The sequence below is a fragment of the Pieris brassicae genome, chromosome 9, assembly GCF_905147105.1.
Source record: "Pieris brassicae chromosome 9, ilPieBrab1.1, whole genome shotgun sequence".
NCBI lineage: Eukaryota > Metazoa > Arthropoda > Insecta > Lepidoptera > Pieridae > Pieris > Pieris brassicae.
Window position 1 is genome coordinate 5,948,680 of NC_059673.1, and position 25,565 is coordinate 5,974,244.

General features: G+C 34.5%; 2 protein-coding genes across 3 annotated transcripts in view; both read left to right on the top strand.

Annotated features, from left to right (window-relative positions):
• LOC123714002 (cadherin-related tumor suppressor) overlaps positions 1-12,271 on the top strand; it is an 85,366-nt gene extending 73,095 nt beyond the window's left edge. For both annotated transcript variants that reach the window (XM_045667983.1, XM_045667984.1), the window contains exons 4-9: positions 676-877; positions 1,160-1,347; positions 1,884-2,306; positions 2,775-3,276; positions 3,470-8,834; positions 9,128-12,271. In XM_045667983.1, coding sequence (XP_045523939.1) covers positions 676-877; positions 1,160-1,347; positions 1,884-2,306; positions 2,775-3,276; positions 3,470-8,834; positions 9,128-11,750 — 9,303 coding nt within the window. In that variant the 3' untranslated portion in view covers positions 11,751-12,271. The remainder of the gene's footprint in view (positions 1-675; positions 878-1,159; positions 1,348-1,883; positions 2,307-2,774; positions 3,277-3,469; positions 8,835-9,127) is intronic.
• A 3,574-nt stretch (positions 12,272-15,845) lies between these two features.
• On the top strand, positions 15,846-24,248 carry LOC123714404 (lipase member H-A-like). Its single transcript, XM_045668644.1, has 8 exons — positions 15,846-15,871; positions 16,209-16,240; positions 16,413-16,500; positions 17,090-17,238; positions 19,555-19,803; positions 20,176-20,367; positions 21,929-22,100; positions 23,750-24,248. Exons 1-8 carry the CDS (start codon positions 15,846-15,848, stop codon positions 23,895-23,897), a joined length of 1,056 nt encoding a protein of 351 aa, XP_045524600.1. The 3' UTR covers positions 23,898-24,248.
• Positions 24,249-25,565: the final 1,317 nt, after the last annotated feature.

Below are 25,565 nucleotides of genomic sequence, written 5' to 3' on the forward strand. Positions count from 1 at the left end.
CACATCTTTGTCTAAAATTAAGTGTCCTTAACAAGCATCCAAGTTGGAAGATATTGCTCATTAGGTCATTATTAAACCTGCCGGCGCTTAGTGCATTGTGTATGGAAGTCTTCCTTTTTTCTTAAGCTCAATTATTTTGTTTTGATTGATTGTTTTTTGATATTTTTTAGTATTATAAAATAAGTTTTGCAATTACTTTTTTACTGTTTTATTTAGTTGGTTAAAATCAATATTTTGATTTTCTTTAATTCTTGTATGTGGATTTTGTAAATAAATACAAGTACCTAATTATGTTGGTGATTTTGTCTACGTTTAAATTGTCCGCTTATTATCGATAAAGCCAGTTCAAATTGTTAGGTGTCTCAGCGTTATTCGGCTTATTGATTAGATGTTAAAATTATTAAGTTATAAATTTTATACTTATTAATCACAATATTAATTTTTTTTGTACTTTCCCTTTACGCAAATACTTTCCCTATTAAGAACTTCTTTCATACTGTAACAAAATCGAACGTTGCTTAAATGATTGGATTCAGTAATATTCTTAACAATAACAGTCTTGATCATATTTAACATGAACACTGTACTAATATAACGAAATTAAATATAAATTAGACAATAATTACATTATGAACACAGCAGTGAAGGTTCTCATTATTGATTTATCATTTTCAGACACCACACTATATACTAGTGACACAGGCACAAGACAACGGTCAGCCATCACTTTCAGGAACGGTTACGATATATATAAATGTCATTGACCTTAATGACAATGCCCCTATATTCGACCCTATGAGCTTTTCCAATGAAATCTTGGAAAATGTACCAATTGGAACCCCTGTGGTAACAGTTAGCGCGACTGATTTAGATTCAGGTAAACATTACTTTACAAACCATTTTTTTTAAATATACTGAAAGATCTATATATCTATATATCGGAAATATATATACTAGGTTATGGTTAGTATTGATTCTTTAACTCCAAAGTCTAAATAAATACAAATATTATTACTAATTGTTTTTATAAGTTTGCCACTGTTATTTATGCAGTAAGTTATGTACATCATATAAGTATTATAGACATTTGTAACAGAAGATATAGACACATAGAACATACATTTATAGAGATTTTATAATGTTTCACACAACGTTACAGGTTGGAATGGAAAATTGTCATACAGTATCACTTCAGGAGACGAAAACAGTGATTTTACTATTTCTTCCAACGGCACAATCCATACTGCAAACCTTTTAGACCGAGAAAAGATATCCATGTACAACCTTATAGTGATTGCTAAGGATTTAGCAAAATCCCCAGAACCTCAGCTTTCATCAACTGTTCAGGTAATTTAGACTCCAAACATATTCGATGATTTTTGGAAATATTCGTTACTTTCTCGGTTAGTCGATTTACCGATATTATATGACACATTTTATAAATTCTGTATTTTAAGATTGGTGTTGATTACTTTATAGAGACTCACAACAGACATCTTGACATACCAAGTAAATTTGGCCTATTTTAAGATTTTTTTGCCTTGTTTGGCCTACAAAGTTTTTGAAAAAAGTGTCTTAATCGTTAATCCTTATGATAAATCATTCTTAGAAGTCCGGCAAATCACTTGCGAGCCTTCTGGCAATGTGAATGTTCATGGGTGGCGTTGTCACTTAACATCAGGTTTGCTTCCTATTACATTAAAAAAATTCAACGATAAAACATATACGTGAACTACCATCTGGCAAAGTGTTACAAATAAATTTTAAGAATAAGATTCTTAGAAGTTTTATTATACCTTAGAGTTGTTATATTCTTTTCAATATGTCAAACGAGTCGAGCGTATTTCCTACGTTTTCTATAACATTTGTCTCTGATATTCCAGGTTACGATACAATTAAAGGATGTAAACGATATGGCACCAGAGTTTTTAAGTTCTAATTCTACAGCTGTTTCCGAGAACATACCTTTAAACACTGTCATTATGACAATAAAAGCAATTGACAAAGATGAAGGAAGAAATGGATATGTTGAGTACTTCATGGATTCCGATCCTGAAGTAAATGGCTACTTCTCTTTAGGAAATGTGGATGGTATCTTACGAGCTACAGGGAAACTTGATCGGGAACTAAAGTCATCTTATACGATTACCGTGAAAGCAAAAGACAGAGGAGATCCTCCACAAATTACGTCGACTAAAATTGATATCAAAATTCTTGACGAGAATGATAACAGCCCGGTGTTTGATCCAAAACAGTACAGTGCTTCAGTGCCTGAGAATGCTAGTATAGGTGCTAGTGTTTTACAAGTAAGTCTGGTTCATTAATGTAGGATCCTTATTTTCCTAGGATATGCTATGAAATAAATATGCACGCTTGCTGAAAAGCCCTCAAAACATCAATTTATCGCTTGTCAATTAAACGTTTTTGTCAAATTAATATGTACTGTAATACTACATTTGATAAAAAAACTTTTTAACCATAAATGTTACTTTTTTATTTGATCGGTCTTTACTGACTAATAAAAAATAAAACTTAGCCTTCTAACGGAACTCGCTAATGAACAGTTCTGTCATTTATAAAACATACAGTACACACGAAGGTAAATGCTTTTTTACTGATGCTGCTCACGAGTTAACTTTACCTACCGTATTGAGTCACACATAAGATTATTGCGCCTCGCTTGGTGTTGGATTCGATTTCCAATAGCATTGTTGTTCCATAAAGGTTATACTTAATATATAGTACTACGCATAACGAATTGGTTTTATTTTCAGGTATCAGCAACAGATATAGATGAAGACTCGAATGGTAGAGTTAGATACTCAATAGATTACGGAGATGATAATAGGGATTTTAGTATAAGCGAAGATACAGGCATTGTAAGAGTTGCAAAGAATTTGAACTTTGAGCGAAAATCTCGTTACATTCTTACGATAAGAGCGGAAGATTGTGCTAAAGATGACGTTAGATTCGATACAGCAGAACTATCAATATCATTGCAGGACATAAATGATAATCCGCCAACATTTTTAGATTCTCCTTATTTAGCTAATGTTATGGAAAATGTTATCCCACCCAACGGTGGCTTTATATTAACAGTTCATGCATATGATGCTGATTCGCCGCCTTTTAATAACCAAGTACGTTATTTCATAAAGGAAGGCGACGCAGACCTATTTAAAATTAATGCATCTTCCGGTCAAATATCTTTACTGAGAACTTTGGATCGAGAGGCTCAAGATGAATATACATTATCATTGGTTGCCATGGATACAGGTAAATAAAGTTAATAGATTTACGAATGCTGTCACACTATTTATCTTAAACAGGACTTAATCACATCAAAATATATATGGCATTCTTGTGATATTTAAAATATTTTTCCTTTGACCTAATTTATTTAAATTATTCTGTAATAAAATAAAATATTTTAATTTATTATATAAGAAATTATAATTTTTATTTTTAGGTTCACCTCCATTGACGGGTTCGGGCACGGTGAAGGTAATTGTACAAGATGTAAACGATAATAGTCCTGATTTCGAAAGACAAAATTATAAAGCTCATATTAAAGAGAATTCACCATCAGGAACATTTATATTAGGTCCAAAAGCAATTGATAATGATATAGAAAATAATGCTAAAATTCGGTATAGCCTTCTTGGGGATAAATCTGAACGATTTTCCATCAATTCCATGACAGGAACAATTATGACAAATGATACTTTGGATAGAGAAGAGTGGGAAGTGTATTATTTAATAGTAATGGCTCAAGATTCATCAACTACGGACCCAAGGACAGCTACTGCCAACGTTACAATAATTGTGGATGATGAAAATGATAATACGCCAACGTTTACCCAAAAGACCTATGAAGTTTTTATTTGCGAAAAAACAAAACCTAATGATTTTGTTTTTGGCGTTAAGGCTAAAGATAATGATATCGGACTAAATAAAAAAATTGTATATGATTTGAAGGGTGAACACAAGAATTTATTTAATATCAACCAGCAAACTGGCGTTATTAAGGCCAATGAAGATCTTAGTAAATATAACGACAGATCTAGAGCATTAGCTGCTTTCAATCTGGTAATAGTTGCTACAGACAGTGGAACTGTACCGCAACAGAGTATGGCAGATTTGATCCTAATTCCAAAATCAGGTAAAAACTTTCCACAATTTACTATAACAAATAAAATGACATTCACTTTTCCTGAAGATACACCAGAAGGCGTTTTAGTAACACGTTTATCAGCAACTTCACCCAAAAAAGGAGCCCTTGGTTTATTACAGTATTCTGTGGCAGGAGGGAATGTAGGGGATGCACTTAGAGTTGAACCAATAAGTGGCGAAGTGTTTATCACTGGAAAAGGGTTTGATTATGAAACTATGCCCCTTTATGACGTATGGTTCGAAGTAAAAGATTCAGATAATCCACCTTTGAAATCATTTATAGAAATCGAAGTGAAAATTACTGATGCCAATGACAATGCTCCAGTAATTGAACAAATTTTATACAATGCAACCGTTTCAGAAGAGGAATCACCTCCACAAACTGTAGTAAAAATAAATGCTCACGATGATGATTCGGATGAAAATGGTAGAATAAGCTTTAGACTTTTAAATGACTATGAAGAAACATTTGTTATTGACTCATACAACGGAGAAATTTATACAAATATAGCATTAGATCGAGAATCAATACCATTTTATGAAATCATAGTCGAAGCTGTTGATCATGGCACACCTCAACTGACAGGAACTTCAACAGTTCTTATTACTGTTGCGGACAAAAATGATAATCCCCCCAGATTTACTAGACTTTTCAGCGTAAATGTGACGGAAAATGCTGAAATTGGTTCATTTGTCATAAGAGTTACGAGTTCTGATCAAGATATTGGCCCAAATGCTAACGCTACCTACAGTTTTGTTGAAAATCCAGGTGAAAAGTTTGTCATCGATTCTTTTACTGGCAATGTGACAGTAGCTCGACCTCTAGATAGAGAAATGCAGGATGAATATATTTTAAAGGTTGCTGCAATTGATGGAGCTTGGAGATCTGAAACTCCGCTAACTATAACTATACAAGATCAAAATGATAATGCCCCGGAATTTGAATATTCCTATTATAGTTTTAATTTCCCAGAGTTACAAAAGAAAAATAGCTTCGTTGGACAAGTTATTGCCTCGGATAAAGATAAGCAAGGCCCAAACTCTATCATTTCTTATTCTTTACAACAAACTTCAGATTTATTTTCGATTGACCCTGCAACGGGAGAGATACTAAGTAAATTTACAATGAACTATAAACGCACAATGGTATACCCATCTCCAGAAAATTCTTATTCCGTAACCGTTGTTGCAACTGATAATGGAAAACCACCTATGTCATCCGAATGTTTAGTTACGATTAATATTGTTGATGCTAATAATAATAAACCAAAGTTTGAACCCCATGAAAAACTAGTTCCTGTTCCATACGATGCCTTGATTGGTGAAAAAATAATTAACTTAGAAGCAAAAGATACATTGGACTACGGTATCAATGCTGAAATTGAATATTACGTGTTCAGTGGAAATGGAACTGCTTACTTTACAGTGGATAAGATATCAGGGTGGGTCATTATTAACAAACAATTTCACAATGTTGGACAATTTTATAATATAAAAGTAAAAGCTATTGATCGTGGAGTTCCACCCCAGCAAGATGAAACTAGCCTTATTTTTGTTGTAACAGGAGAAAATATAAACAGTCCTAAATTTACAGCTCTTAGCTATCAAGTGATTGTTCCAGAAAATGAACCAATTGGATCTTCAATACTAACACTTAAAGGAAATGATGAGGATGATGGTCCCAATGGTATTATAAGGTACGAAATTTCTTCGGGAAATGAAGATAACGTCTTTAAAATTCACCCAGTCTCTGGTGTAATAAGTATTCTTCGTTCACTTGATTACGATGAAGTGCAAGAATATAGACTCAATATTACTGCAAGAGACTTAGGCTTTAAGCCAAAAGAAGCGACGGCTACGGTAACAATTATTCTGACCGATATAAATGATAATGCACCGGTATTTAATCAAACACATTACCAGGCATATTTGCCTGAAAATTCACCAATAGATACATTTATTTTTGAGGTCCGGGCCAATGATATAGATTCTCCAAAGAACGCAATTGTCAAGTACAAAATAAAAAATAAAATAACTGCCTTGTTTTACATAAATGAAAACACTGGAAAGATCTATTCGAAAGAAATATTTGACTATGAAGAAAAGAATACATACAAATTACAGATATTAGCGGAAAACCCAAATTCTACGATGCAAAGTACGACGGAAGTAATAGTTCAAATTACTGGTGTAAATGAGTTCTATCCAAAGTTTGTACAGCCCGTTTTTCACTTTGACGTTTCGGAATCTGCAGAAGTTGGCACAAATGTTGGAGTAATACAAGCAAGTGACCAAGACAGTGGTGAAGATGGTGTCATATATTACTTGTTTGTCGGATCTAGTAATGACAAAGGCTTTAACATTAATTCTCAAACCGGTGTTATTAGAGTTGCACGATACTTAGATCGAGAAACACAAAATAGAGTGGTTTTAACTGTTTTGGCCAAAAACTATGGTAGTATACATGGCAACGATACTGATGAAGCTCAAGTTATAATATCAATACAAGATGGAAATGATCCTCCAGTCTTTTTACGCCATTATTATGAAACATCAATGTCCGAAGGAGCGAATATTGGTCAAAATGTAATTGAAGTACAAGCCGTAGATAAGGATGTACGACCACAAAATAATCAATTTAGTTACTCTATTCTCTCTGGAAATGATAACCATGATTTTAAAATTGACCCACAAAGTGGGCTAATAGAGGTTAGCAGATACCTCGATCGAGAAAAAGTGTCTACATATTCACTTACAATAGGCGCTATCGATACTGGGGTTCCACCACAAACAGGAACTACAACAGTAAAAATAACACTTACTGATATAAATGATAACGGGCCTATTTTTGACACAGACAACTTTGATGGCTCCGTATATGAAAATGAACCGCCTAATACAAGTATAACTACGCTCTCTGCTACAGATCCAGATTTACCACCAAATGGTGCACCGTTCTCGTATAAAATAATTGGAGGAAAACACCAGAATTTTGTGAAAGTACACAAACATACTGGAGTATTACTTACAACTAAAAAAATTGATCGAGAACTTACGCCCTACTTAGAAATTGACATACAAATCGAAGACAGTGGAAACCCAGTAATGACATCAAATTACACAATTCAAGTAAAGGTTTTAGATAGGAATGATAATCCGCCAACACCAAGATCTGTTCATGTTTTAGTTTATGCCTTTAACAACAAAGTACCAATGGGTAAGATAGCCGATGTTAAGCCAAATGACCTTGATGTGGTAGGAGATTACAAATGTAAAATTATAAAAGAGACTACTACTGAAAATACACTTTCTCTTTTAACTATACGAAGAGGATGTGATCTTTATACCAATTCTATAAAACCAGGACAGGGGTATTCTTTTTCAGTCTCTGGAAATGATGGTATCCACAGAGATGTGATTTCATCAGTTAGCCTTGAGTACTTTTTATATGATAACGAAACTGTAGAGCAATCCGTCACACTCCGCATACTCAACATAACTGCCACAAGTTTCTTGACACATTATTACCGTATCTTGTTGGAAATTTTAAAAGTTGGTCTAAAGAATAAGGAAGTAATTTCGATATACAGTATCAATGAATCAAAAGATAGTTTGGATTTGACCATAGCAATAAAAGAGGGTAATTCTATATGGAAAAAAGAAAATACGGAGTATCACCTGAAGTCTAAGGAGGCAGAAATAAAAAAAGGAATAAAGAAACAACTCATAATTCCTTATTTTCCTTGTTACAAAAATCCTTGCCATAATTCAGGCATATGTAGTGATGCCATTAATGTCATAAATGATACAAAAGTAATTGAAAGTTCAGCCTTAATCATTGCCTCGCCTGCAGTGGAGCATGACTATAACTGTCTTTGTAACGATAGATTTGTGGGTAAAAATTGTGAAAAACGACAAGATCCTTGTTCACCAAATCCATGTAAATTTGGGGGACTTTGTCGAAAACAAGGTCACGATTTCATGTGTTCATGTCCAGCTCGCCATGAAGGTAAAACTTGTGAATTAGAAAGAGATGACGCATGTAGTAGTAATCCTTGTAAAAATGGGGGATCTTGCAAAGAAAGCTCAGATCGAACTTCATACTTTTGTTTATGTCGTCCAGGCTACCGAGGAAATCAATGTGAAGGTCTTATTGATTCATGCAGACCCAATCCTTGTTTACATGGCGGAATATGCATTAGCCTAAAACCAGGATATAAATGCAGCTGTACGAATGGTCGCTATGGGACACATTGTGAAAGCTCAACGTTTGGCTTTAATGAACTGTCATATATGCAGTTCCCAGCCTTAGATGCATCGACTAATGACATTACCTTGATATTCGCTACAACTAAAGCAGATGCCCTTCTATTATATAACTACGGAGCACAGACGGGTGGTCGGTCAGATTTTATAGCTATAGAACTACTAGGAGGGAAACCTGTATTTTCCTTCGGAGGCGCGAGGACCTCCATCACAACTGTAGCTATAACAGACACTGACAGAAATTTAGCCGACGGTAAATGGTACAAGTTAACTGCAACAAGAAATGGGCGAGTTATTTCACTGAGTATTGCATCATGCACAGACCACGGCGACATATGTACAGAATGTGAACCAGGCGATAAATCCTGCTATGATGATGCTACTGGACAAGCTGGGTTAGTATTTAGAACGTATATTTTTTACAAATTATTTATTTTCCATAATGAATGATGTTTTGATTGAATAGTTGACTCGTTATTTTTCTTGTAAGTTTGTTTCCGTAAAAATTTAATTAATAATTACTAAATATTCTAGAAATATTAAAATGATGTATTTTTATTTTATCGATAAATTAAATACACCATATTTGTAATATGGGTGTCTAAAGATATTGCACATTTAAATGAATTTTCCACCTTAATCGCAACTTGGAGGATATTGTTATTTAAAATTATTTATTTCGTTTCAGTACCCTTAACTTCAACAACGAGCCTCTTCTTATTGGTGGTTTAGAAAAGGCAGATCCTGCTTTAGAGCGACCAGGTCAAATACATTCCGATGACTTTGTAGGGTGCATGCACAGTATATCTGTAAATGGCCGATTGTTGAATTTAACCATTCCCTTGAAAGCAAGAGGCGTTGAAGCAAATTGCGATAGATCAGAAAATGGAGCATGTTACAAGAATGATATATGTGGCAGTGGTGAATGTGTTGATCGTTGGAAAACGAATTATTGTAAATGCGGGGGTAATATAATCTCATCAGACTGTGGCTCTTCACTACAAAGTATCTCTGTTGCAGAGACTGGATTTTTATTTTACACAATTTCCGAAAAACACAGACGTATGCAACTGCTCGAATCCTTTTATGGAGGAAGTACTACGTGGGATAAAAAAACAAATAGAAATTATGGTAAAACTATATCTAAATCCAATAATCCAACTAAAACTTTATCTTTCTCTTTTAAATCGCATAAACCATTTGGTTTGCTGTTTTATGCTGCTACGGATAAGTACTATACCTTAGTTGAATTAATTGACGGAAAGGTCAGTTACACTTCAAAACAAAGTTCACTTGTGAATATGACTCAAACTGAGCAACACGATGTTTCTGATGGCAACTGGCACAATGTAACGTTGTATGCTTTTGGAAGAAGTATAAAATTAATCGTGGATAACAAAATTGTCGGTGAGGAGCTTGATGCTGCAAGTGTACATGATTTTCTTGATCCATACTTAACAGTTATATCATTAGGTGGTGTCAAATCAGAGTGGATATCAAATTATCAGAAATTCGAAGGTTGTCTCACAAATTTTACAGTCAATCATGAAATCCAACCATTCACAGGAAATGGAAGTATTTTTAAAGAAGTTAACCGTAAAGGAAAAGTAATATCTGGATGTCATAGTGCTTTTGGAGCAGGCTTAGCCCAAAACCCTGATCCATTAAGCATCGGGATAACACTAGTCATATCATTTTTTATAATTCTAATAGTAGCCATATTAGTTTCTTTTATAGTTTTCCGCCTTCGAAAACAGAAAAAAGAAAAGAATGGTGTTCCTACTCTAAAAAGTAATGCTGTACATTCCAAGCAAAATGGGGGACCGGCTATGCTTAATGCACCTAATTTGATCGCAGGTACAAATGATAATTTATTAAATAGAAATATGCACACTAATGAAACAAGTCTAAGCAGTTATATGTCAGAAGGAGCTGATATTATGCGAAATGTAGGTCATATTGTCGGGCCAGAGCTTCTATCAAAAAAATATAAAGACCGGGAAATAATGAACCTTGACCCTCCACGACCCCAAAGACCTGATATCATTGAAAGAGAAGTAGTAGGAAAAAGCCCAGCCCTGAGAGACGACCATCACGTACTACCTCCAACGTCAACTAATACCTCGCATTCTCATAATCACGAGCACCCTAGTGGCATGGATTTAAATTCTGAAGTACCTGAACATTATGACCTTGAAAATGCAAGCTCTATTGCGCCGTCAGATATAGATATAGTTTATCATTATAAAGGATTTAGAGAAGCAGCTGGAGTACGGAAATACAAAGCAACTCCGCCACCGATTGCAAGTTATCACCACAAACACCAAAATCCACAGCATAGGCATTCACCACATCATTCAAGTGGCTATCCGCCCAGAGCACTCCCACAGGCTTCCCAGCCACCTCCTCAACCAAGACAACATCAGACAACTCCTCTTGCACGACTATCGCCAAGCAGTGAGCTCAGCCAACAGCCAAGAATATTAACGCTGCATGACATTTCAGGCAAACCACTTCAGAGTGCTTTGCTAGCCACAACATCTAGTTCCGGTGGTGTTGGTAAAGATGCGTTACATAGTAACAGTGAGAGAAGTTTAAATAGTCCCGTTATGTCACAGTTAAGCGGACAAAGTTCGTCAGCAGGAAGAAAAACACCTAATGTATCGGCTCAAGTGCCTCAAGTTTCTGTTGGCTCCGGAGCTGTGGGGCTAACTGCTGAGGAAATAGAGAGAATGAATGCCCGGCAGCGCACTTCAAGTTTAGTATCCACATTAGATGCTGTGTCGAGCTCTAGTGAAGCGCCTCGTAGTGGCGGGGTTAATCACCATATGTCCCACAGACACCACTCCCCACCAGTGGATAATAGGAGTTCAACGGGGTCAGACGACGAAAGTGGGAATGACAGCTTTACGTGTTCAGAAATAGAATATGACAATAATAGTTTAAGTGCTGACAAACCCGAAGATGTCAGAAGGCCTAACGTGAGTAGTACCAATAATAGTAAAAAGCCGATACTGCCACCACCATATGAAAGTTTCGATTCCTCCTTTCGTGGTTCCTTAAGTACTTTAGTCGCATCTGATGACGATATAGCGCCACATGTAGGCGCAGCTCTATACAGGCAAGCCAATGGATCTCCAGCCCCTGCAACGTTGGGTTGGGATTACCATTTGAATTGGGGACTAAACTTTGAAAGTATGATAGGCGTATTTAAGGATATTGCTGAACTGCCAGACTCAGTAAATGGACGTATGTCTTCCTCATTAAGGCTTCCTAATGGAACACCGAAACCTTCAGAAGAATACGTTTAAAAATGCTTGTAAATACCGAAATCTGTACATAAATGTTACGATCTTGTATCAAGATCTCTAGACTAGTTTATCTTGCCATATCTTGTTGAATGTAATTTTTTAGGTGCTTATTTCCTAAATTTGAACCTCATTTTTCACTGTAATGTTTGTAAATATATTGTACATACTATTAATGTAGCAATTAAGTGTAATTTGTATTTTTGTAGCCATATTTTGTAACTAAAAATCGGAATGGAACATAAATTATTAAATTATACATCTTTTTTAATGTTTGTATCAAAAACTTGCACAACAGAAATTTAAATAACAGTTTTGATAGCATTTATGAATAATCTATAATAAACACGATACTCTTTAATTGGAACAACAGACTGAATTTCATTGTAACTGTAATTTATACTTGGTATGTGATAGAATTGAATGTAACTATTATCAGGGATTTTAATGGTATGTTGACATAAGCCATACATGTAGTGAATTACGTGCCAAATGTTACTTCTGTTCGTAAGAATCGACTGATTTTAAATATAAAATAAATGACAATAATATAACTTGCTTTTTATTTCTTTCATATGTTTCTATATGTAGAGCATGCGTACATTTAATGTATATAAATAAATGCCATGGTATATTTCGCTATAAAACTTAGGGAGATATATTAAAATTGGTTCAAATATATCGATTAAATAATTGATTAAAAATACATTATTTATAAAACGTTCCACGGTAAAGGCAAATATTGGCAGGAAATATTAGAATATTATGCAACGACAACTATACTCCAATAGCTCGGAAATTTATCAAAATCAATTTGCGAGACATGACGCAAGAAAGTCAGCATTAAGTGCCGAGCCATAAGAACCCCAATAACTTCCTAGTAGTAGCTATTACTAAATTATTGTTATTTTATGATATTCTTAACGATCAGAAGAGATATTTAATTTACAAAACAAATCTATCGAAGATTACACGTACCTTACATCCAAGCACACGAGTGCAAAAGGAAGGAATCGATTTGAAAGGTATGGGATATCCTCCATGTGACATATACAGACGTGGCAAGCATGTAATTTTATTCTTAAAATCATTTTAAATTTAGAATGTTATATTTAAATGGTGTTAAAGTTTCAGGAATGAGCGCTTGGAAAAGGTATTCTATAAACTAGAAGTAATAAAAGTAATAAAAGTTTTCCGATACTTACGTTATCTTCGAGCGATAACAATTGCGTTTATATGTGCTGTAAAAAGTAATTACTGGTTAATTACCATTTACAGCACATATTTTAGACATTGAAGTCATTTTATACATTCCTGGTAACTACGGATGCGAAATATAAATAAAAAATTATTAATATAAATTAAACTAAATTATTCAATTTTATTACTAAAACGATATTCCTTATAATGAATTTATGGAAAACTGTAGTTACAGAGGTAGAGGTACGCTTATTACTGATATATTATTAAACATACTAGAAGAATTATTTCTGATGAAATACGAGAAAAAAAATTGCAAATTGGCGTTGGCCATAAACATTATAAATTTCTTCTTATTGTTTTACAATCATGTAGTTGTTTTACAATATTACTGAATAATGCTAACTACAGCCTTCAAATTATGTTAAATGTATTTTAAACTACATTATATTACATATAAAAAAGCAGATTTGAAGAAGTTATTATGACGTATTAGTGACATGAACATGGCCTATAATTGAATCTTCCTGTGCTCGTCTTGTCTATCATAATTTTACAAGGTGATCCATGTTTGTGCCTTTGAATGCAAAATATCATATACTGGAGTCATACTAGACCTAAGTATCGAGTCTGAACCTTCATCTGATTTCCCTATCCCTTAACGTATCCAACGTAATAATGCTTAGTATGAGTTTGATATAATATTCAATGTTTACCCCGTAAATACAGCCGTGTCAAATATTAGGTCCTTATACATATGAAATTGGCGTTTTGTCGTACTGGCCACTTTGACCTCAAATACCTCCTCTTTAGTTAGGAATTTCAAATTCAAATTTGTACAGCTATTTACTAATGTATTTGTGCTTCGATGACCGTCATTCATTTGTTTTTTTCTTCTGTTTTTTTCTGTTTGCGTCACTCATTTTACTAAATGAAAAACTTAAAGTATCGCATTATTTACGAGTACGAGTTCCGCCGTGGCACTAGTGCTGCGGAAACGACTCGAAGGGTGAATGATGTGTATGGCGGTCATGTTGCAAAAGAAAACACAGTTCGTTTTTGGTTCCAACGTTTTCATTCTGCAGAATTTCGACCTGAAGAACAAGCCCCGTGGACGGCCTGAGACCCAAGTTGATAATGAACTATTGAAGGCTATTGAGGAAGCGGATCCATCGCAAACCACGTCCGAGTTAGCTGAAGGTTGCGGTGTTAGTGATAAAACTGTTTTAATTCACTTGAAGCAAATTGGGAAGATTAAAAAGCTTGAAAGGTGGGTACCTCACGAATTGACGGAAGCAAACCGGCAATAATGAAGGTATTTTAAACCGAATCATTACCTGTGATGAAAAATTGATTCTTTACGATAATCGGAAGCGCTCAGCGCAATGGTTGGATCCTGGCCAGCCAGCCAAATCCTGCCCCAAGCGAAAATTAACCCCAAAAAAGTTACTTGTAAGCGTTTGGTGGACTAGTGCCGGTATTCTTCATTGCAGTTTTCTCAAATCTGGCCAGACTATTACGGCTGATTTCTATTGTCAGCAATTACAAACCATAATGGAAAAACTAGCGACTAAACAACCTAGGCTGGTCAATCGCTCCACGCCACTGCTACTTCACGACAACGCTAGACTACACACTGCACAACAGACGGCTACCAAATTAGAAGAGCTTCAATTGGGATGCCTAACACATCCTCCGGGGAGGTCCGGGGAGTACCCCGGACCTTGCTTTTACCATTTTTTTCGAAATTTGGAAATCTTCTTGCAAGGGAAAAAATTTAACTCTGATGGGGCAGTCCAAATCGCCTTCACAGATTTTATTGATACCCGTCCGACTGTTTTTTTTAGTAAATAGATCAATGAACTACATATGAAACAATGGTTCATACTTATACTTCATACTGATTAATTAAATATATTATATTTAAAAATATTCGAGTTTTTGTTCCTCTCATTCAAAACGCCAATTTCATATGTAAGGACCTAATATATAGTTTTTTACTAAGTGCGCCTCTAGTGGTACCTTACTCTAATGCAGGTATTTTGTAGACTACAAAATTTGTCAAGCTATAGAATCCTTGGAAGGTCATAAATGTTAAATCATCTTAAGCTGGTTTAATGGATTCTGTTTTATCTAATTAAATAATATTTTAGTAATCTTAGAACTAATTAGTGTCGATACAGATGAGTACAAGGAAAGAATGAAATAATTTCTCTTTATCAATTGCTTGAGCCCTTGACTGTAATAATGAGGGCCACAAAACAAAAAGGTTGACTGCGATAACATCACTGTTCTGACAATTTACATAATTTACAAAAAGTTCTTAAATACAGTGGGAACAAAAATACATATAGCTTGATAATGTTACTATACTTTTTGTACTCGTTTGTAAGGACCACACAATTAAGACAAACACACAAATATGACTTTGTTAAAGTGACTTAATTAATGTTTCTTTCTTCCTTTTCTAAATAGACTTATATCTAATAGTTAACTGGCGTTGTCTCTATAATATGCAAGAGACAACAAACGAAATCTAATAAAACTATAAAAACTGGTTACAAAGAACAACTAACCTAATATAAAAATAAAATAAAACTCCGAATTATAAACAAGCAAAGATTCTGCCTAATATGGTAAAAGAACCTATAATTGGTATTAATTTATTACCTCACCTAAAACTTGAAATTTCATTTTCCTATGGTTTGTTTACAGAAGCTCAAACTGTAAAAGCCCCGGAATTGGGAATGTAAAACCAAATGTGAACGGATAACGCGTTTTGTTGGTTAACATCATCTAGACCAATCAGACACGCGAGACGATCTGAATTTGATTAATCACATCGGAATCGGCCACGGAGTCTTTGCTACGCCTCGATATGTACCTGATGTTTCTAAAATGAATGAAGCTATATTTCTCGAGACGTTAGACAAAAACATTACATATACACTATATCGATTCACAGATGTACTCATTACTAGCTTACTATTGTAACAGGACTACCTAAGGCACTTAACACTGAACCTTTAACAATCACATATTTTCTATAATTGTTCCAAGAACTTCTTGAGAACATGCTGTATATTTGTAGAGTCGTCTAGGTAAATTGATCTAGTTCGTTCAATAACACTGATAAAATTGTCAAAAGCAGACAGTTCGTAAAAGATCTTAAGACTACATAAACCTATATAAATAAAAAATACTTAGACCGAAAAATTGAGTTTTTCGTAGTTTATTTTAATTGAAGGAGATGTTACACTATTTATTTGTAATATATATTTCGTTGAAATTCAGTAAGTACGATTTGTATTTTGATTGTTTTATAAAATGCCGAATCTATCATCATTTTGGAGGAATAACTTGATCTATATATGGGATATCCTTATTAGGAAGCAGTGATGTCAATACACCCATTATGGACACATTTTTTGACATATGAAAATTCAATTGTTTTAAATGTTTTAGGCAGTGGTCTGGATATATTTGGGTCCAACTGTGTTACGCCGCCTCTATTATGTCCAAATGAAAACATTACTTTTTGGTTATATACACGGTAAGTCCTTTTATTTTATTGAATACAATATTGAACGCATTTCAATTACAAAAACAATACATTTTGACTTACTTTTTAATAAACATGTCGAATTAATGAACAATTGTAACACTAGTACGTACCGGGAAGAAGAACGTGAAGAAAGTGGCATGCCTTAAATTCAAAAAGACACAAGCGCGCGTCAGGCACAGAAGGCTGATCACCTACTTTCGTATAACAAAAAACCAATAATGACACAACAAAAATAGGCCCAGACCTAAAAAGTTACAGCGTAACGGTTTTTTAGAATACAATCATTTTATTATATAAAAAATTCGGTTTACTTAAACGAATGTTAGTCCAGTTAATTAGGCAATATTTGAGGGCGTGGCTTCGTGACTTTTTTTAGATACAAGCCCTGAGACTAACGATTGATACTAAGGTTTATTATAATGTCTATAAAAGTATATCGTAAAGTCGACAAATTACATACAATTTACCTTTTATATGTTTAAATTGTTACTTATATGTTTGTAACATAAATTAATAAATTAATGCAAGTGGATACAAAATTACAGCCCATTATTAATGTATTACTCGTCGTTTCAAGGAAAACCGCAAATACTCCCACGGAAATCAAAACAAAAGATATAGAATCGATTCGCTCCGCTCCGTGGGTGAAGGAGGCTCCAATCAAAATTCTAATCCATGGTTACACGGGATACAGAGACTTCTCTCCAAACACGGAAATACGACCAGGTACGAATAAATAAAGGTACTACGAAATTAGTACATTAAATTCGATTCCTTCAATCATCAGTGCTACGGATATTAAAACCGTCAGGCATTGGAAGTAATTTACTTGTCCTCAACCCAAATTTATTTATCTTCAAGATACTGTAACAGCCTTATCCGAGTTTAACAAACAATTACTTAATCAATTACACGATAAAGGAAAATTAAGTAAGTCCTAAAAGTTTTAAATGGTTAATTAAAACATAAAGACGTTACGACGTATTTTTCAGTGTTAACTCAATTGCTGAAGGTTATGAATTGGCAGGAAATATAACGTATAAAATTCGAGTTTTCTGATTACTTACTTTGTTACTGTTAAATTTGTTACTTTCATACTTTTATTTATTTAAATTACCTGGAAATATATAACCGTTTGTTTGTCCCTCTGATATACAAACTCATACCTTTACAACATATTAGGTCCTTACATATGAAATTAGCGTTTTGTATGGGAGGAACAAAAACTCGAATATTTTTAAATATAATATATTTAATTAATCAAAGTATGAACCATTGTTTTCTATGCACTTTTGCCATCTCATATGTAGTTCATTGATTCCTTTACTAAAAAAAACCAGTCGGACGGGAATCAATAAAATCTGTGAAGGCGATTTGGACTGCCCCATCAGAGTTAAATTTTTTCCCTTGCAAGAAGTTGTCCAGATTTCGAAAAAAATGGTAATCTGTTGGAGCAAGGTCCGGGGAGTACGGAGGATGTCTTAGGCATTCCAATTGAAGCTCTTCTAATTTGGTAGCCGTCTGTTGTGCAGTGTGTGGTCTAGCGTTGTCGTGAAGTAGCAGTGGCGTGGAGCGATTGACCAGCCTAGGTTGTTAGCTAGCTATCGCTAGCTTTTCCATCATGGTTTGCAATTGCTGACAATAGACATCAGCTGTAATAGTCTGGCCAGATTTGAGAAAACTGCAATGAAGAATACCGGCACTAGTCCACCAAACGCTTACAAGTAACTTTTTTGGGGTTAATTTTCGCTTGGGGCAGGATTTGGCTGGCTGGCCAGGATCCAAACATTGCGCTGAGCGCTTCCGATTATCGTAAAGAATCCATTTTTCATCACAGGTAATGATTCGGTTTAAAATACCTTCATTATTGTGCCGGTTCAGTAATGTAACGCAGCAGTCGACGCGCGTTTGCCGGTTTGCTTCAATCAATTCGTGAGATACCCACCTTTCAAGCTTTTTAATCTTCCCAATTTGCTTCAAGTGAATTAAAACAGTTTTATCACTAACACCGCAACCTGCAGCTAACTCGGACGTGGTTTGCGATGGATCCGCTTCCACAATAGCCTTCAATACTTCATTATCAACTTGGGTCTCAGGCCGTCCACGGGGCTTGTTCTGCAGGTCGAAATTCTGCAGAATGAAAACGTTGGAACCAAAAACGAACTGTGTTTTCTTTTGCAACATGACCGCCATACACATCATTCACCCTTCGAGTCGTTTCCGCAGCACTAGTGCCACGGCGGAACTCGTACTCGTAAATAATGCGATACTTTAAGTTTTTCATTTTGTAAAATGAGTGACGCAAACAGAAAAAAACAGAAGAAAAAAACAAATGAATGACGGTCATCGAAGCACAAATACATGAGTAAATAGCTGTACAAATTTGAATTTGAAATTCCTAACCAAAGAGGAAGTATTTGAGGTCAATGTGGCCAGTACGACAAAACGCCAATTTCATATGTAAGGACCTAATATATGACGGTGTGAAATATCATACTACGAAAAGACAACTGACGGGAAAACCGGTCAAGACAAGACAGAAAGTCGAATGGGAAGGGAGATCTACGCACAATAACGAAAAAGTATGACCTGAACATTATCAAAAACAGGACCTTTAAAAAATTTAATTGGATAACAATAAACTAATTTCGACATTAGTCTCCTTTTTAAAGCTTCTGCTTTGTTCGGCCGATCAATCGAACTGAGGGACGCACCAACCAGTTTCGTACTCGTTTCGCGACAGAATCTAAATCGACTAGAGTCAAACAGCACTCATAGGAACGAGTGTCAAAGGTTACTTTTAGAAATGACTATGGAGTCATTAATGTTATAATTTGACTTTGATGTTATAAATTATAATGGCAATGTTAGCCGACACCAGTGCCATTGCTCCAACACACACTGTTTAGCATACATTAAGTTTAAACATATGTGACTAGGGCTAAAATAGAGGCTTTACTTCTAAATTTACTTTCTAAAATTACATATAGGCTTTTTTAATATTATAATTTATTTTCTGAATTTATATAATAAACCTTTCAGCATACCTCGATTGCTGTGACTACAACATTATATCCATAGACTATAATCCAATAGCATTAGAACCATGCTATATACAAGCAGCCACCAATACAGAGCTGGTAGGTATGTGCACAGCCCTCCTGATTGATGAGCTGGTGAATGAAGGCTTCAGACTGGAAGACATTCATGTTATAGGGTTTAGTCTTGGTGGACAGGTAGCCGGGTTTATTGCTAATTATATACAGTCAGGTCAAATTGAGAGAATAACAGGTTGGTATCCTTGTATCAAGGTTTTGTTTATAACGTCATGTAATTTTCCGTTCAGTTGGTATTACGTAGTAAAGTTTAACATTACAAGTTTTAATTTTTTTTGTGTTGGAACATTATATGTGCTATTTTTTGTTTTCTTAAGTTGGTACTTTTTTACCCCGCTACACTAGATGGTGAGCGATTTGATCTAGTGTTTTTACTTGCGTGAGTTGAGCTATACAATTTATATTTAAGTGTGTATACACATAAAATAATAATCATATTAAGAGATACCCTATTAGTAGTTTCAACAATATTATTTAGATTTACGAAGAAAAAAGTGCAAACGTCAATATTTTTATTCGCACATACAATTGATAAAATTGTTTACAGCACTTGACCCAGCCTTACCGCTATTCGTGACATTGGACAAACACAAGAAAATTGATGCTAGCGATGCTAAATTCGTAGATGTACTTCATACGAATTCGTTACAAAAAGGAAAATTGGAACGTTGTGGTCATATAGATATCTTTGCTAATGATGGCGTGGATCAACCGGGTTGTACATCTACTGAAAATATTAGTAAGTAATTGATTTATTCGGGGTTCTTGTGTATAATAATATTTCAGGGAGTTACTTATATATATAATTCCCGTTTGTTGCCTAATTACTTATTAACCTGTTTTTATATGTATGTTTTTGTATAAGGCAACGAAGTGTGAATAAATAAAAAAACATAATAAAATATTGGTGAAATTATTGCATACTTATTAAGTCTTCAATGGAAGAGAAAGAGATGCCGCGCAAACGTAACGTGACAATGGGCGTAACGGAACAATGAGTGCGTGCAACCGGAGTTCAACGATTTATTGGACGTTGTCACGTCGTCTTGGTTAAGAACCGTGTATCCACTAACTCTGGTTTATTCATGATCCTTCCTTTTTCTTACCTAGCATATTCAGTAGGCAATGTTGCTTACATACTAAGAGTATAACTTGTGAGTGATAAAATAGTTAAGAGCAAGGTTAAATTTATCCAACTTTAACACGACCATTTTGTTACTATGGCAATAGTTTTAACTGACGATTTTTTAATACAAATAAATTAGTATTGTTTCTATATAATATGTATATGCATGAAATTTTTAATTATTTCTATGAAAATTTAATTATTTATGAATGATTACTATTTTAATTACTAACTGTATCGCGTAGTCTACTAAGACCTTCAAATTAAAAAAAAACAATTACTTTCCTTAGGTATATTTTTTTTATACTAAAATAATATTACATATCTAATGAAATAATGTAATATTCTTAAAATTTATGAAAGTCTCAGAAAAAAAAATTCACGATTGATATTACCTGCGTATCGCGACTGAAGGCGGTTTAATCGATATACTCTCTTTGATTGAAAATATCGATTTAGAGCATGCCCTGTATATTGACGATAACCACCGAGCTTCAGGTCTTGCGATAGTTCTCGAGGGAATCTTCATTTCTCACGATAGGATTTTTTGCTTCCTAATGGGGGTTCGATGAATTCTGGCTTTAACAGACATTTTAGTTCTAACAGCACTTGGCCGCACCGATCTATTCTGGTCTTCGACAGACGAAGTGTTGTTGTATCTGTTGATACTACAATATACGATCATACGGCTGATACCATGCTTTTGAACTGACTGGAATATGACCGACGGCTCCATACCCACTTTGTGCAAGGCGATCACTGCAATCCTATTTTATTTAAAACCCCATTCCATATTGTAATTTGATAATGAACACAAATATGTAAGATAACGCAAAATCTAAAGTATTTTAAATAATATACGTGTTCTAAATTCAAAATAATTAAAAAGTTGAAAAATTGAAAAGTTTTTATATAACAGTATTTATGCCCAGACTAGTTATTGCAAGCTAAGCTTAAGTCAAGCGCTTAGTATGACTTCCGTCTGAAAACTCATAACTAAGTCTTACGCACGTTATCATTCACAAGAGCCAATGAAAGTTAATTGTTTTTAATTCATAAACAATATTAAAACGCATTAGCGTATTTATGTATTCTTTAATGTAAATTGATTTGTGTGAACCTCGCCTTGAATTCCAAATCATTGCTATAATTATATTTTTATAAAAATTTCCAGCGAAATCAAGCTGCAGTCACTCCAGAGCTCCATTGTATTACGCGGAGTCTATAACAACGAAGACAGGCTTCTACGCTTCAAAATGCCACTCGTGGTTTACATATATCTTGGGTTTATGCCACATCATTGGCAGTGGTGACGAGATACTTGTCGGTGAATACGTTTCCAAAAAGTAAGTATTAATTATAAAAATATACATATAATTTTTATTTTCGCTTCCACCCGGGAATCGAAATCGAGAAATGTCTTAAATGTTAACACTAGGACAATGAGGCTGATGAACAACACATATTAACTATGTAGTAACTAAATTTAAAATTATGGACAAAGCAAATGATGTAACAAAATTGCTTGAAACATTGTCTTAGGCGTAACAAAACATGTTACAATTCTGAATCAATTGGTTCACAAAACTCCGCGATCCATACAACGATGACTGTCATTGCACGACTGATACTTAAATTCCCACATTTGAAGGTTATTGGAAGGTTAAGGACTGATTACAAAGCAAACCAATACATAGAAAAATATCAAATATAATGATGATAACAGAACGGTAAGATAAGCAGACATAAGTCCATGTGGTTATTATTGTGCTAATTACAATATTGTGTTAAATATTGTATTAGAAGGTTAGCTTTAAATTCCTTTCCCCAAAATACCGCAACTAAACCACTTCGCTCGCAGCTTAACCATCGTGGCGTAAAACCAGACCGCACCTGCACAACCAAACACTGTAGACGCACCGCAACAGCGAGGGATCCCCAGCGACGGATCCATTTAAGGGATTAATGGGCTGAAGCCCAAAACCCTGAAAACAGTAGTCAATATTTTGAACCAAAAAAAAATCCACAATTTTAAACAATCCAATCATATCACTCACGTGCGATGACCGGGGAATTCCCCGTCGCTTGTTTTCCGTCGATATTACGGGGGACTTACCCGTTATAGCCCAAAGCCCCACAGATCCGTCCATGGGGAGTCCCACAACATCCTGAACGTATTATTGAACTGAACACGAATGTACTGCACTGTACGACTTTTTTTTGGTTAGCACGATCTTTTTTAGACCAAATAAGAATATTAACTTTTGACACACAGCGCCCTTCGATTCCGCTAAACGTCAGCATGACGCTTCTATTTCATTCCAACAGTAAATTGAAATTAAGATAGCACTAAAGTTACCGTTTACGATTCCCTAACCATCTTTTACAAACGCATTAAGGCCTAAACAAGTGTTTGTACTTTCACTTTATTTCAATGAATGCGCTTCCTCATTGGTCTGGCGACAAATAACTGCGGATTGTTCTCAGTACTTTGTTCAGATTATTTCCGTATTCTAAACAAATAGAACCAAACATATGTATTCAAGTAAAGCTTGTGTGTGCATTTGTAGAGGATATATCTTTATATATGTAAAATTCACAATATTTGTTCCCACATTTATCCGAAACGGCTGGACTGATGCTTATGATTTTTTAATGCATATTTAGTACGTCTGAGAATCGGCAACTATCTATCTTTCAAACCACTCAGTGATAAGGGGTGTCCACCACAAATTTTATTTTGTAGACAATTTTTTTGTTTTGATTTTTGTATGATACAGCATACAAAAATACATACAATCCTTAATTTTCACCCCTCTACAATGAATCCCTTTTTTATTATAGTAGTTAGGTTCTTTTACATCGAAGGAAGATCAGCAAGCGCTGAGGAAAAAATGTTCCTCCTCACCAGACCCAAACGACTGATCTTATGTATAAAATGTATTGAATATAATACAATTATGAAATAATAACAAAGGTAATGTTTATTTTTCAGTGCGTCTGGCGTCTATTTCTTTACTACGCACTCAGAATCGCCGTATGCACGTGGACCGTCCAATTCCTCAAACAATTCAGAAGTTTTCGACGACTCTTATGAGGACAATTCATTACTTTCATCATTGTCTACCTCTTTATTTGGATGACACGATTGTTATACCTCAAATAAATATAATTTAGTAAGTTATATGCGAAACGAAAAACAGGAGCTAGTTTATGATTTGAATTTCGAACTACACGAAATATGCTAATAATTAAACAGAAACTTTATTTCAGAAATCGTGGTGTGCTTCATTGATAATTTATTGTACTAGTCGAACGTTTCCAAGATTTTAATATATAGAAACTCCGCGGTATACATTGTCATCCCAAAATGGCCGCTACGAAAAGTAAAACACTTTATTTAGGTTATTTATTATTAATGAATTAACCAAAGATGTTTCAACCAAAGCTCGATGTAACTTTTGTATTATTAAAAAAAAACTTTTTAATTTTTATTTATCTCTTATATATCAGACTGCTTATTTAGTAATTTATTTAACGCAACGTTAATTTAAAATTGGTATTAAAAACATCTAGAAACATCCTTGTAATACGAAAGTTGTTTAACACCTAAAAACCTTGGTAATATACGTTTTTACTAAACACATCCATATTTTGAAAGAGAGCAGTAGTTATTTACGCAATAAATGTTGCAGTAAGGATTTGATACTATGTTATTAACCAAGTGACACGCACCGGTCTGTTATTCTAATAACCAGCTTAAACACCAGCTCTATGTAGTAAACTTTAATGAGAATAAGCTTCCATAATTATTACGCACTGAAGAAAAGGCGCCAAGATACTCATAATTGTTCCATCTGCCTCGTTCGAACACGGATTATCTGCATAATTCGCCAATAATTCGGGTTTTATCTATGTCAAAGTCAAAAATAATTTATTCATATATGTACACTTATGAACGTCAAAAAAAAAGAAATATACATTAAAAGCTTTTAATTTCACATTTACTGCCAGTTCTCAAATCAAGACCGTAGAACGGAACAGAGGAACTGGTAATAAACTCTCCGCCACTCTTTTTAATCGCTAAGTTTTTTTGATTTACACAACGTTTGTAAGGAGCTGCAACCAATAAATTAAAAACAAAGATTTGTCTCAGATTGTCAAAGATCCTCTATCAGCTCTTTGGTGAGCATTTACGTAGTCAAATTACTAACATCACCGCATACACGAATTCAAGTACGACACCACAAGTAGCACCCGTTCACGAGTACGACGCATGGCCAGCTTTCGGCCCCCTCGACACTAATTATGGGGATATTGATATTTTCCACCTCTCCAAAGAGAATGTGAGGAAATATTTGAAGAGGCGGGAAGAATTTGACTTAGCTTAAGCAGTAACATATATTGTTTGATGTTAAATTTCATATTTATATAATATTTTTGTCTATTGATGTCCTTACTTATGTTTCCTGTTTCATATATACTGTTTATCTGTATAGTCTGTTTTGGCTTTGTATATTGTCTTGCATATTTAGCAACAGCGTTTATAATGTGTTTGTAATGATTCGTCTTGATTTTGCATTTTTTACGAAGTACGAAAAACCTTTCCTATTTTTTTGGCCAAGTGACAAAAATCAATGTGAATATAATATAAAGACTACAATCATCAACCTTTTTAGAAAAATGCTCGACGAATTGTAAACTCTATTTTTCAGTTGCTTTCAAATTTTTTTCGATATAGCTCCCTGATAACCTCCTTGGTGGCGATGTGTTCTACAGTACTTAAACGTAGAATATCAAAATTATAAAAC